At 60.6% G+C, this 14,069-nt stretch overlaps 1 protein-coding gene across 1 annotated transcript in view; it reads right to left on the bottom strand.

The window, feature by feature from the left end:
* Nucleotides 1-14,068, bottom strand: part of CARM1 (coactivator associated arginine methyltransferase 1) — a gene marked incomplete at its 5' end in the record, with an annotated part of 37,039 nt that extends 22,971 nt beyond the window's left edge. The window contains one exon of the mRNA XM_046638293.1: nt 13,876-14,068. Within this exon, the coding sequence (XP_046494249.1) occupies nt 13,876-14,068 (193 nt within the window). The remainder of the gene's footprint in view (nt 1-13,875) is intronic.
* Nucleotide 14,069: the final 1 nt, after the last annotated feature.

Genomic DNA, 14,069 nt, shown 5'->3' on the forward strand with positions numbered 1-14,069 from the left:
CACTTCTGCCCTGTACACGAAAGATAACCAGACAAAAGGCCCTCGGGACGGGCGAGGCCTGGGGTCTACTCAGGCCATCTGGTCCTCCTAGTGAGCAGGTCTGACTAGGTGCCCCCCCAACCCTGCTGGATGGTGGAGGGTGGTGGCAACATGCCTGTCCTCTGCTGGGGAGGCTCTGTGACCAAAGGACCCTCCGAGGGCTGGGATGGAGGACACGCTCTCTCCCAGAGCAGGCCCGCACCCACCCCGCCCCCGCAGTGGGTGTGATGGAGGAGGGGCAGACAGCCAGGCCAGGGTTCCCAGGGCCACCAGTGGCTCAGGTTTCTTCAAGCCCGGGGCAGCACAAGTCCACATTCCAGGCAGCTGTCACCCGGGAAAGCCCTGTCCTGTGGGGAGGCCACCGGGAAGGGGGAGGTACGGCTCTCAGAGTGAATCCAGGCTCTGCCACCTGGGCCCTCACCCCCCAGCCCCCAGCCTCCTCTTCCCTGTCTAGAAAAACAAAATAATAACGCATCGTTCAGTCCTGTCATAAGACCTGACACACCGCGGGGCCAGCCCAAGAGCCATGAGCGCACAGGGCCCCCATCTCCGCAAGGCACCCCAGCCAGAGGCGAAGACCGAGAGAGGAGTCCTGGAGAGAATTCTGGACACAAGGCCACACTGGACCCAGACTGGGAGTCTGGCCCTGTCCCCCAGCTGACAACTGGACCAACACAACTAGAAGGCTCTCGGGGGCCTCAGGGACCCAGGAGGAGCCATCTGGCCCAGCTGGAGAGCCACCAGCTTCCCACAGCTCTTGGGAATGTCTTGTTTTGGGCTCCAAAGGGTCCTGGCTGGGTCTTCACGTCGCCTCAAAACGGCCCCTTCTGAAGGCGGAGCACCAGCGGGTGGAACACGGGACCCCCCCTAGGGGAGACGAGCTGGGAGGGGGCAGCGTTCTCTGGGCAATGTTTTATTTCTGAAGGTGGGGGTGGCAGCGCACAGGCCTTCGCCACTCTACCCTTCATTCCTTTAAAACTATTTCACAACAGCTCCACAGCCAGCTGCCTCTGCTGGCACATTGGGGTTCCGGGTTGGCAATTTACGGGCAGCTCACAAAGTCAAAAAGTTCAATCTACTTTAAAAGGGGCCCTGCGAATACAGGTTTCCCAGGAGGACGAGTCATTTCCAAAGTCACCCAGTGACAGGGTGACAGGACACGAGGGGGGGGGCAGGGCCGAGGATGGAAGAGGCCCCCAGTCCCAGAGGTAGCCAGGCAGCCATCTGGGGGGGCAGGGACCCCTCCAGGGTTTCCTGTTGGTATCTGGGGAAGGTCCCTAGCACAACTGGGGCCACAGGCCTGCCTGCCTACTGCAGGACCTGAACTTGGAAGCCAGCTGGAGCTGCTTCTGGGGGTGGCACCCCGGGAACGGCCAGGCAGGCCCTCTGCGCAACCCCGGGGCTGACCCCAGGCTGGAGGAGGGCTGGCCCCCTCCTGCACTGGAGAGCCCCAGAGCTCATAAATCAGCAATGGCTTCGGGAGCAGAGGCTGGGGGGTATCCTGCAGGGGGCCTCTCCGTGGGGGACCATGGGGGACAAGGAGGCTGGCTCTGCCTTAGGGGATTGAAGGCTTCGGGTCCTGCAGGCCTGGTCTGGAGGGGCCTGAGGATGAGTCGAACTGTGGGGTGTGCGGAAGGGCAACCCCGAGGACAGGTGGACCAGACAAAGAAGGCCTGGCTTTGCTGGAAAGCCTACTGGGGGCGCCGGCTGGGCGGGAGCTGTTACATGCAAATGCTCCCCGCCATGCTAATGAGCGCAGCCCGGGCCTTTGTGAGCCACAAAAGGGCCAGCAGATGTGTCGGGGCCTCGCCCTGCACGGGGAGCTTAGCGGATAATCATGGGGGGCGGGCAACAAACCGGCCGCCCCACTGGCCTCCATCACCCGGTCTTTCTTCTCTGGCCGTGACTTTGAAGCAAACAGCTAATGCTGTACAATGCTCCCGGCCACCTTCCAGGGCACACTTAGCTCGGTTTCAAGAGGGGAAACTGAGGCACACAGAGCCGACATGCTGGGAGCAGCTAAGCCTGGGGAGCCGGCAGCTTGGGGCAGATTGTGCCCCAGCCTTCGGGAGGAGAGCTGGGCCCAGGAGGCTGTCAGGGCTGCACTAGGGCGCTGGGCAGGATGTGGGCTCTGGGCCCGGGCACAGCCAGGCCTGGCTGGCTGACACGGCTGGCAGGCGCGTCCCGGTGAGCCTCACCACCACAGGGAGGTGCTGATTCTGCTCTGATTGTCAGCAGGGTCCCCATCACCCGCGACACATGGCAGGAGCTGAGCAAGCCGAGGCGGGCAAGGGAGGCCCCAGGCAGAGGGGACGCTTCGCGAGGCCTGGGGGGCCGGGTTGGAATGAGGCATGTCCGGGAGCAGCAGGAGGACCCCAGGCTGTGCAGGGGGACCCAGCCTCAGAGCAACCAGTTGGTCCCTCCATCTCTGGCTCCTGCACTGCTCAGTGCCGAAAGCAGAGCTGTTCACAGGTCTGAGCATCTCGAACGTGGCTCCCAGGATGGGGCTGCCCTCGGCCAGCTGAGGGGCCTCAACCTGGGGACCAGGGTGGCTTCAGAGAGCCCACACGGGAAGAGGTGGGGGGACGGGGCAGGGTCAGCCTCGGTGGAGACCGAGTGATGCAGGAAACCAGCCTGGGGGCTGAGGCTGACCTGGGGCCCATCTTCACAGAAAAGTTTTGACCACTGGCCCAGAGGTGACACAGGATGTCCTGTGGCTGCGGTGCTGCCGGAAGGGCCTCCGCCAGGCCCCTGGGGCTCCGGGAGCCCCTCTGTGCCCGAGGCCGGCCTCGGAGAACAGGATGTTTGAGTTAGGAGGACGGGCGCACCAGATGTGACTCCAGATGTGGCACAGGCGGGAGGGGACCAGAAGGGAATCAGCAACCAGACAGGAATGAGGAAAGACTGGCTTTGGGTTCCAGAGGAGGCCAGCAGCGTCACTGCCCTGATACAGGACAAGGACCAGAGGGGCTGGGGGTGGGCGCCTCCCCACGCCAGGGGCTGAATCTCCGTTTACAGCACTGACCCCTCGGCAGGGCTGAGTGGAGGCCCAGAGCCCACAGGGTTGGCATCGCGATTCTGCCACCCACCTCTCAGCGCCTGTTTCCTCGCTTATAAAATGGGCAGGGAGCTGGAGCCACTGCGCCTCCCCGCGGGGCGTGCATGGCTTGGGTGGCAGAGAACGGGCTGGTCCCACCCCGACTGGCACCTCCACCGAGCGCCCTTGTGCCAACTGTGCGCAGCGGCCAGGTGCCCCTCGGGGCTGCTGGGATGGGCAGGCGAGTGAATGAACGTAAAGCCTGGCACGGCGCCCCAGGCACACGCTCGCTCAGGGAACAGCAGTGACGGTCAGCCCTGCAGGCGGTAATAACCAGGGCATAGGGGTGGGGGGGTGTGCGAGGGGACTCAGAGCCAGCGTGCCTGCCCCCGGGGCTCATCCCACATAGGGACCAACCTCCGGTCACATCAAGGGCTCCAACTAGAGCCAGGCTCTGAGAGGACGGGGGACCCCCCAGGGCACACGTGGAAAGTCTGGAAGTTCGGCCTGCCTCTGCTCTCCCCTCCAGCTCACAGAAGAATGTGGCAAATTCTCTGGAATGTCCCTCTTGGGTCTGTAAGAGGCCCCCCAGTCTGTCTTTGATTATTTATTCCCATGCCCGGGGGGGGAGGGGGGGCAGGGGTCACAAGAGCACCCTTTTTCATTAGAGCACCGATCAGCCAGGGTCCTGCCTCCATCCCCCCCAACCCCCCCCACCCCCGTCTCCCCGTGCTGCGCTGTGGGGCAGCTTTCCGAACGTAAAACCACTCTGTTCCGACACGGGCACCGCATCCCACCTCCAGCCACAGAACACAATTAGCGGGGGAGCAAAGCCAGCAAGGATCTTAAAGAAAAACAGCCCCGAGCCACTCTTGCCAAAGCCGTGGGTGATGAATCGCTTAAAAGAGACAGACAAAAAGAGGGCATAAAGGGGGCTCTCCCCTCTGTGCAAGGACGGGGGTGGGGAGGAGACAGCCCCCCCACCTTGACCAGTCTGGACCTGTTTTTGAGAATGTTCCGCCTGGCAGAGGGGACAGACCGGCCTGATGGGACAAAAACTACCAGAGGCCACGGGACGAGTTCTAGGTCTGGCTTTGGGTGGCAGTTACGCAGGGGGACACAATTGTCAAATGCACCAAACGGCACACCTACGACCTGCGCATCGGTGCGTGCTGACAAAGCAGCGATTGAAATAAATAAGTCATCAGAAGAATAACCCACCAGAGGAGACACATGGGAGCCAGAGTCCCCACATCCAACGCCTGCAGGCCTGGGTGGAGCCTGGGCTCAATTGTCTCCCTGCGCAACTGGTTTTCGGGGAACAAAGGGAGGTGGGGAAGTCGGGGACTCCGACTCTTCAACCAGAAGTCAGAGCTGCAAAGCGTGACAAGCATCCTGGCAGGTGCCGTGTTTCTCAGGTCAATGGCAAGGGTGCCAAGGGCCCAGCCCTGCACTGTTACCGGGACCCTGACCCTCAAGCTTCCCAAGCAAGTCCCGGAAGTGAGACAACGGGAGGGCCACCGCACAAAGCCGCAGGGGCTCCCTCCTGAGTCATCCGGGACCAGAGGAGGCTCGGGCAGGCTCTCTGGAGGCCACCTTAGTACCCTCCCCAGCTGCACCAGAACCTGTCCCAGGGTTTAGGATCAGCCCCTGCCCTGGGCCACATCTTCCCTTCCAGACCTCACAGCAGTTCAGGAGACCAATGACACATCACACCGTGTGCCTGTCACCATTGTGTGCGCTGGGCCAACACTCGCCCTCAAGACCGCCAGGAGGAAACTGAAGTGAGAAGCAGGGTCACTCAGCCAGGGTCACAAGGTCAAGTCAGGGCCAGGCCCCACAGCCCAGGCTGCTCCTGACCTCCAGCAGCTTCTGCCCCACAGAGGGCTGCTGTGCTCTGGGAGGAGGAACAGAAGACACTCCAGCCATGGAATGCCAAGTGCCTGTCCCTCGGCCTGCCGGAGAGACGGGGACCAGGACAGCAGGAGGGCCGACCCAGAGACACTGCCGACCCCAGCTGCCCCAGGAGCAGGCTGGCACCCCAGCTGAGCCACTGCCTACTTGTCCCCACAGCTTCCCTCCTTCCCCCTCAACTCTCTCTCTGGCGGAGGGCCTCCTGTCCCCGCTTAGCTCCACGGCTGCCACCCTCTCCTTGCTGCCTCCGGGTCACTGCCCGTCCAGGGGCGCCACGGGGTTCTGCGGCCGCCTCCTCTCTGCTCCCCAAGACCAGGAGTGTGCTGGGGTGGGGATCGCACCTGACTTGTGCAGGGCTGTGCCCACAGTCCAGGCACAGGTGTCCGCCCTCGCCAAGGCCACCTGGCACCAGCTAAGACCCTCCATGGACCCCCCCACTGCCAAGGAAGCTAAGAGTCGGGAGACGAAGTCATTCACCCAGGATCACCCCGCTAGGAAAGGAGAGGGGACAGATGTGGGCTTGAGCCGGGACACAACCACAGGTGTCACCTCCCTCCCCAAGACCCTGGAATACAGGCCAAGCCCATTGCTGGGGCCAGGCCGCCCCTCCTCCGGGCCGCCCTGCTCCAGCCCCGCTGGCCGCTGGCTGCCCTTGACTGCGCTGGGCCCACAGGCTCACTCCAGGAGCGGCTCTGCCCGCCTGCCGGCCAGGGGACATTATTTTAAGCACTTTACTTCCACTAGCTCACAACTCACGATGACTCTCCAAGGTAGATGCTATCAAGACCCTTGTTTGACAGTCGAGGAAACTGAGGCACAGAGAGGACACGCAGATGGTGAGGCATGGAGGTGGGACTTGGCCCCAGGCCCCACTGTGCCTTCTCCTGGAGGCTCCAATGCCCGACCCTGAGCGGGGGGCCACCTCTGACCACCTCCCACCCCGTCCTCCCCCTCTCCCACCCCTCCCCCAGCATCCTCAAGCCTCAGCTCCTACCACTAAGCACTAGGTGTTCAGGTGACTGCTGACAAGGCCAGTCACACCTCTTCCCCTCCATAAATGGGGGACCCTGTGCTCGTCTCCAGTGTCACTGTATCCCCTGCTCCTAAAACAGTCTCTGGCACCCGGCAGACGCTCAGCAAAGCTGTGCTGTTTCAAGTCAGAGGAGAGGCATCCACCGCAATAAAAAGATGCAAGTCCACTCTCCACCCGTGTTTCCAGATGAATGAATGAAAAGCGGGGTCGGGTCTCCCCATCCTTGAAGAACTGATGGTGGGCCCTGCTGCCCTGGCTGAGGCCGGCTCCCCATCCTCCCCCAGACCTGCCATCTGGCCATGTCCTCTCCCCCAGCCCAGCCCTCCAAGGGGGCTGCCCCTGCTGATGAGAACCCTCTGACCTCCCCTTGGCTCTCTAGCTCGCTCTGACCTTCCTCTCACTCCTGCCCTTTCAAAGCCCATCCAGGCCCCGCCTCGCTCACCAACCACCCCCGCCCCTTACAAGCCGGGGCATCCACTTCACCCCACAACCTGGCGCTGTCCTCCAGAGCTGTCAGCCCTGCTCCGCTCAGAGAGCCCTCCGAGGGGAATCAAAGGTGGGGGATCTTCTTCGGGGGGGCTACGGCTCGGTGAGTAGCAGCCCAGGGGCCCCAGGTCCCGTGGGATGAGGGCCAGGCCCTAGAGCCTCCCTAGACAGCTGGTGAAAACATTTTCCTAGCATTAAAATGGTTTCCATAACAACAACAAAAAAGTGGGGGAGCCATTCCCCAGAAAAACGCATAGAGAACCAACAGCAACGCCACGCACAGTTTACAGGGTGCACACGGAGCCAGACACACAGAGGGAAGCATCCTACGTGCTCCCTCCAGAGAGGGGCCACTGTCATCCCTTTTCTACAACCAAGGGAGCTCGTCCGAGGTCATAGCCACCGACTTTTGTCCTATGCAAAACTGCATACAATTTCAGGGGCTCATGGGACCCCCGAGGGCCGTCCACAACTTCAGGTTAAGAGCCCTTGCTCTGAGGTGCCTGACCCCCGCACCTGGAGCAGCTCCGCCTGGCCCAGGCCTGGCCCTCCACCTGTCCTCCTGGGATGGGCATCTCCCCGGTTCCTGAGCAGATCCAGACACAGTTCCCTCACCGCCACCAAGGGCTCCTGGGCTCCCCAACTCTGCACCATCTGACCTGGGCCAAGGCCTGGCACCTACAATCATGTATGAGCTCACGCCACACTCCTCCTTCAGGCAAAAGACCCTGCACGCCCACCTCGTCCAGACCCCCACATGTCGTGCCCGCGCCTGCCCGCCAGGCACCAGCCCCTTTCCACCTGCGATCTCACAGATGGGCCTGCAACAACCCCAACGGGGCTCCCCGTACCTGAAAGACACGGGCCCAGGGTGTTTCAGAAACGAACCTTCTGGATTTTTACAGAGGCAACAAGGTACAGAGAAGGCAAGTTATCCCCACAGAGCACGGGCAACCCCTGAAACCAAGCCCGCTCTTGTATGAAGTGTGTTGACTGTCCTATGACACTGGGTACGCAGAATTACGAGGAGCCCCGCGCAGCAGCTCGGGTGGGATTCCGCTGACTGAAGAGCTAAATTTTGCTATCAAATGAGTAGCGAGTCCACTCATCAGAACTTCTGGATCTCCCAATTGCCAGTGAGGGGCTGGGAGCCTCGGGGGCGCAGGTGGAGGTGAGAAAGGGGAGGGGCCTGGAGGTGGCAGGGGCGGGGCCCAGGACTGGCAGCCAGGCCAGCTCAGGACCTGGTGGTTCACAGACATGCCTTTCTATTTTAAGATATGAGACACCACAAGTCAGAGGACGAATGGCCACTGGCGAGAGGCCTCTGTGTCAGGGTGGCGGCAAGCAGGGAGGGGACGCTGGCCAGCTGGGGTGGCATGCCCCTTCTGAAGGCGGCACCACTAGCCAGCACAGCTTCAGGGCTACAGGCCCAGGGTTGCCAGCTCTTCTAATTTTTCACAAGCACAAAGTCAGATTTTGGTGTGAAATCACCCGATTAAAAAAATATCAGGAGTCTACTTTTATTTTCACCACATAACCAAGCAAACCCTGCAGGCAGGTCACCCACGACACCCGGCCACGGGTCAAGGCCTCTGCCACTCTGTCCCCAAGGCCCTGGGCAGAATTCACTTCTTGTCCCATAACACAACTGCTGGCCCTCCGACACGCTTCTGAGGCAGGCTAAGGTGAAACTACTCGGTTACATGCCTGTTGTGTTCTCTAGTCTGGAAGCTTCCACAGGCTTCTCGCTCCCTGCTCCTGTCTACACCATAATGTGCTGCTGGAAGAATCTTCAGAAATACCATTTTTATCATGTCAGGCAGGCAACACCTGACCATATACAGGAAAAGGCCCTGTCACTTGTATAATGTGACTCGTGCCCAACCTTGTCACAACTCCCCTTGGCTGCTGCTCCACTCCTAAGAGGGACCCCTCTGCTCCAGGCCAGGCTGCTGTCCTCACCCCCACCCATGTAAGCACCTTTCCACAGACCAGGAATATCCCTCCAAACACTCTGGCTACGTCCTCAGCCTCCCCACTGTGGCCAAGGCTACCGTCTCCCAGTGTCCATTCTCCCTTTCTCCCAGAAAGAGAAACCCTGACATTAGCTGAGCACATGGTCCCTTAGACTAAAAAACTACATTTCCCAGCTTCCTTTGCAGCTGGTAGTGGCCATGTGACTGCATTCTAGCCAATGAGATGGAAGCAGACGCACCCAGAGCCAGCTTCTGGGAATCTTCCTCACCAGACACCTGGCCTGTGCCCTTGGCACTCTGTCCCTTCCTTTACTCCGCTGTCTGGAAAGCAGGGTGCAATGGCTGGACTCTAGCTGCCACATTGATCCTCGATGACAAGAACACAGCCAAGGAACGGCAGAGAGGGGTTAGCTGGCAGGACCTGGGTCCGTCCGAGGACGTCCTGAAGCAGAGCCTGCACACAAGCCCTGTCTGCCAGCCTCCAGACTTCAGCATAAGAGCAGAAGAAAGAAAAGGCCACCTTGTTTAAGCCATTGCTACTCTGGGTCCCTGTTATGCACAGATCAGTGGAATCCTGACCACCTTTTGTCGCTGAACCACTCTGCAGTAAGACAGCGGGTCCAAGAGCCGCGAACGCCAAAGCCAGCTCTGCCGCCTGCCAGCACGTCGCCTGGTGGAGCCCTCCCACCTCTGTTTTCCATGAATAACACAGGACTGGAGTCCCTGACCTGCCAGGACTGTTCTAAGGACTAGCGGTAACACACAGCCAGGGCCACACCTGTCAGGCTAACTGGCCACACGGTCCAGAAAGTGTACTCGACCTGGCCTGAGCGACCAGGACGTGCCACCATCAAAACAAACATGGACACAGAGAAGGGCTGTTCCTTTCTCTTGAAGCTGTGGCGGGTCTGGCAGCCCGGGGGGTCGGGGGGGCGGCTCCACGTCCCCTCCCACCCCTGCCCGCTTCATTCACGGACCCTGGGGGCCGTGGGCTGCTTCTGTCGGGGTCAGAGCCAATATTTTCGGTTTTGCAGGACACTATGGTCTCGGTGAATATTCTTCTTTGGGTTTTTGGTTTCTTAAATCACCCTTCAAAAATGTCCAAACCTCCCTTAGCTCTTTTTAAAAATAAGCTGCAGCCCCGGTTCGGCCCATGGGCCCTGATATTTACTGTTATCCTTCCCCCAGCTGCCCCAGGGTTGAGCATTTGAGTCTGTGAACACATGTATGCAGAGCCTGGTACACAGTAAATGCTCAATAAATGCCAGCAGCCAGGAGCAACCTGCAGGCCACTGAAACGTGACTGGCCTTCCAGTGGTACCAACTTTCTCGATTGTGGCCCCAGATTGACGCTGAATGTCCTAAAGGCAGGACCCACGACAAACTTCTGTCCCCCTCCCCGGCCCCTGCATCGGGGGGATCCCAGGCAGGTGAGTGAAGGAAGTCACGGGCTCCCGATCCTGCGGCAGCCCGCCATTCTGCACCTTGTCTTCACAAAGGGTTTTTCTCTGGGGTTTCCACAGCCTGGCACGCCCCCCCAGACTGAAATTTAGCCCCTGTGGGAGTCCGCCCTGCTGTACGTCCTTCCCAGCCAAAGGGGTGGGGACTGCAGAGAACCAGCCAAATCGACTCACACTGACCAAGAAAGAAAAGTGACACAGTCATCTCCAGAAAGGCCGCCACGGACTGGGGAATTGAGAGTCTGTGCTGCTCTCCCTCCACAGTGGGCTTGCCGGAGAAGCTGCTTTCTTCCGGGGGTGGGTGGGCAGCCCATGTCCCAGAACTCCAGAGGCAGTGCCAAAGCCTCCTCGGGCCCAGGACGCCCGCACCTCTGCCCAAAGAAGACGGCCTGGGTTTGGGAGCTGCCATGTGGCCAATGCCATGGACGCAGGCCAGGGTGACTCCAAATGGCAAGAAGGGCTGGGGGGGTTACTGTGCCCTGCAGGGTGACTGGGACAGAGCCTTGCACAGCTGTCCTTTCCCACGTGGAGGGCAGACATCAAGGAACAGGGCCTGTGTCCGGCTCCTCACACCCACCTCCCGGCTCTTCTGCGAGAGACACAGGTGGCAGCTCAGGGGTCCCTCTCCCACCTGCTGGGGGTGTGAGACAGCTGGACAGCCCTGCAGCATAAGGGGCTCCCTTCTAGAAAAGCCACTTCACCACTCCACACCAATAACATTGCTCTCAATAATACCTACAGAGGGGCCGGCCCCGTGGCGTAGTGGTTAAGCTCGGCACACTCTACTTCAGGGCCAGGGTTTGCGGGTTCGGATCCCAGGCACAGACCTACACCACTCATCAGCCACGCTGTGGCAGCGACCCACATATAAAGTGGAGAAAGAGTGGCAGAGATGTTAGCTCAAGGCTAATCTTCCTCAGCAAAAAAAATAAAAAAAGAAACTATAGAAATACCTATGGCTTACTGCCAGGCACCCTGCCCCACACCCCCATGGTCCACTTCACCCACCTTCCCAGGCCCCCAGTGGCACGACTCTCATGGCCAACAAGGAAACCGAGGCTGTGTGCAGGTGAGTGTTGCCACAGGTAAGGATACAGGCTCAGGAGGTGAAATGCTAGTTCGCCCACATGGCTGGTGCACCACTCCAGGTAGGCTCCACATTCAGAACCCTCGCCAGCACCCAAGGGCACCTCGGGCTCACCTCCCACATGGCAGGCACCGGGAGATCCCTGCGGGTGTCCTGGCCAACCCTCCTGTCCCCACCCACACAGAGACTCGAATCCCGGGGGTCTGGAATCACAGGCAGCACACAGGACCCCATCTTGCAAGGGGCAGATGAGCAGAACATGGCTCCTAACCAAAGCATTCGGGTCCCAGAAGGTTCCAGGTTGGAAAATGCTGAGGCCAGGAAAGGAAGCTCATCCTGAGGGAAGGCCTCAAGCCCCTAGCAGCCAGGTCGCCCCCTAGTCATGAAGGGGTGCTCCTCCCTAACCTGTCCAGCTGCCACATCCCCGTGCATTGCCCCTGTGGCTGGACCACCTCTGCCCTTTCCCAGGGGACTGTCAGCCAGCACCCAGCGCTCTGGGATCCAGGCGGGAGCCACACGCCCCAGCCAAGGGACTTTGCACTCCCCAACCTTGGCACACTTGAGAGCAACCCCTCCTCGCGCACCGCGTGCTCCAGGCCGCTCAGGAACCAGGGCCACCTTGCCCTGAGCAGTCACCCAGCCAACCTGGAGGCCATCACCAGCCCGTTATGGGAGCAGGTGTTCCCGCCAAAGACGTGTTCGTTCATTGAGCAAACACGCTGTGCCACACAGTCCTGTCATCTGCCCATTCCACCAAGGGGGAAACTGAGGCACAGAGACCCACAGCGCCGGACAGGGTACCGGTGTGGCCCACGTTGTAGACTCTAAAACATATGCCCAAGCCCTAACCCCCTAGAACCTGTGAAAGTGACCTTCTCTGGAAAAATGGTCCCTGAAGATGTAATTAAAGCTCTGAAAAATAAGATCATCCTAGATTTAGGGTGCGCCCTAAATGCAATGACAGGTGTCCTTAGAGGAAAAGAGACAGAGGCACAGGGGAGGAGCCATGTGGAGACAGAGGCAGAGATGGAAGACCTGCTGCCACCAGCCACGCGACGCATGGAGCCAGCGGAACCTGGCAAAGGCAAGAAATGCTTCTCGTCCAGGGCCTCTGCAGGGAGGGTGGCCCTCGTGACACTCATGTCAGACTTCTGGCCACGACTTGGGAGAGTACATTCCTCTGGTTGGAAGCTACCAAGTATGTCCCGGCGGCCCTGGGAAACACACACAACCAGTGTCCGCCGACACTGGAACTCACACCAACATTATCCGAGCATAAAGGGGAAAAATCCTTCAACTTCTGAGGCTGGATCAGCCCAGACGGAGAATCGCAGTTTGGGAAATGCAGCCTTTCTCCTCTTTGCGAACGCGTCAGTTATGAGTTACCTCGAGAAGTGTTAGCTTTCCCACAAAACAAAGACACAGAAGCCAAAACTCTCCTGGAGAAAAATGTGAAGACTCAGGGAGATGAGGTGCAGAGTCTACGAGAACTCTCTGTCCTGTCTTCCCAAGAATTCCATAAATCTAACGCTGGTCTAAAATCAAAAACAGTTTATTTACAAAAGAATAACTGACCCTCCGGGAACTCCTTTGAGGATCGGCCCTGGGACCCTGGTTTGAGAAACGCTGCCCGACTTTACCCTGTTCCCTGCTGACGGTGGCCGGCTGCTGGCCATTCTGCGGATCTGGGGGAGCCTGCTGAGAGTAAGAGGCTGCTTCAGCATCTGTCCTGGGCCCTGATGCCCGCCCGGCACACTTCTCCCCTCTCCACATCTGGTCCCAGAGAACCAAGCTCTGCCCCAGCAAAAGACACAGCTCCTTTAGTTGAAATTTCCCAAGTTGAGGTGGGGGGAGAACCCTGTGTGAACAACGGCTCCGCGCACTTTCCTTCCAACACTGCGTTCTCAAAGCAGCCAAATATTCACCCAGGAAAGGCCTCCTCTTGGCCCCCAGAACATCAGCATAGGAAACCCTGAGCCACACAGCTGAATGAAACACAGTAGCAAAATGTGAACGGAGAACTCGGGCATCAGAGAACAGACCGGCGAGAGGAACAAGAGAAAGAAAAAGGACCAACTACAAAGACTCGGGGTCCTTGGCCAAGCCACTTGTGATTTCTTTTTTCCACGGAAACGTCAGTTGTGAAATTAGCTTGTGAACAGATACCCAGCTTCTCACATCCCCCAAAAGGAAGATCGGGGGACCGTGGCGGCGGAGGGGGCTGGGTTGCCTCTTACTCCGGAGCCAGGCATCAAGACGGGGCCCTCCCCGCCCACGTTTCCACCAGGGGCCCTCTCCCCAGATCTAGAAGTTTCCCAGTCGGGGGGTCCGCAAAGCCAAGTCCTCCAGATGGGTGGAACCGGGTCTTCCAGGCCGCCCCAGACTGGGGACCACGTTCTGACTGTCCGTAGCCGTCCAGGGGGCCCCTGAGATGACCAGAGGCTGCCCACGCCCCCCTCCTCCCCGCTGGGGCGGCCACACCCGACCCCCCGACTCCCACCTCCCGCACACCCCGGCCCCCTCCCCTGCCCACCCCCTCACCCCGGCTTCCTCCCGATTCACCTTCCACTCTCGGCCCCCCACTTCCTGCCCACCCCTCCCAATCTCGGGGCCCTCACTCCCCGTTTCCCGCTTCCCTCCGTACTCCGGCCACCTCCGGCCACCACGCACGCCCTCTTTTCTCTCTGTCCCTGACACCGTCTCCCCGCACCCCTCTCTTGGGACCGCCGCCCAACTCCCCGGGCTCGGCCCCACGGACCCAGGCGGGCCCCCCGCTCCGGGCCCCCCGCCCGCCGGCCTCGTGCGCAGCCCCCGCGCCGCCGCGCCCGGGGCCCCGCACTCACGGCTGTAGAGGGCGATGCCCGCCGCGTCCGGGCCGGCGCGCACCTCGAGGCGCAGCGCCTGCTGCTCCGCGTGCCGCTGGATCTCGCCGTTCGCGTCGCCGATGGTGAGGAGGCGGGCGCCGGGGAACACCGACACGGCCGAGCAGGGCCCCGCGCCGACCGGGCCCGCCACCCCCGCGCCGCCCGCGCCCGGG

Source organism: Equus quagga, chromosome 14 (genome assembly GCF_021613505.1).
Source record: "Equus quagga isolate Etosha38 chromosome 14, UCLA_HA_Equagga_1.0, whole genome shotgun sequence".
Classification (NCBI taxonomy): domain Eukaryota; kingdom Metazoa; phylum Chordata; class Mammalia; order Perissodactyla; family Equidae; genus Equus; species Equus quagga.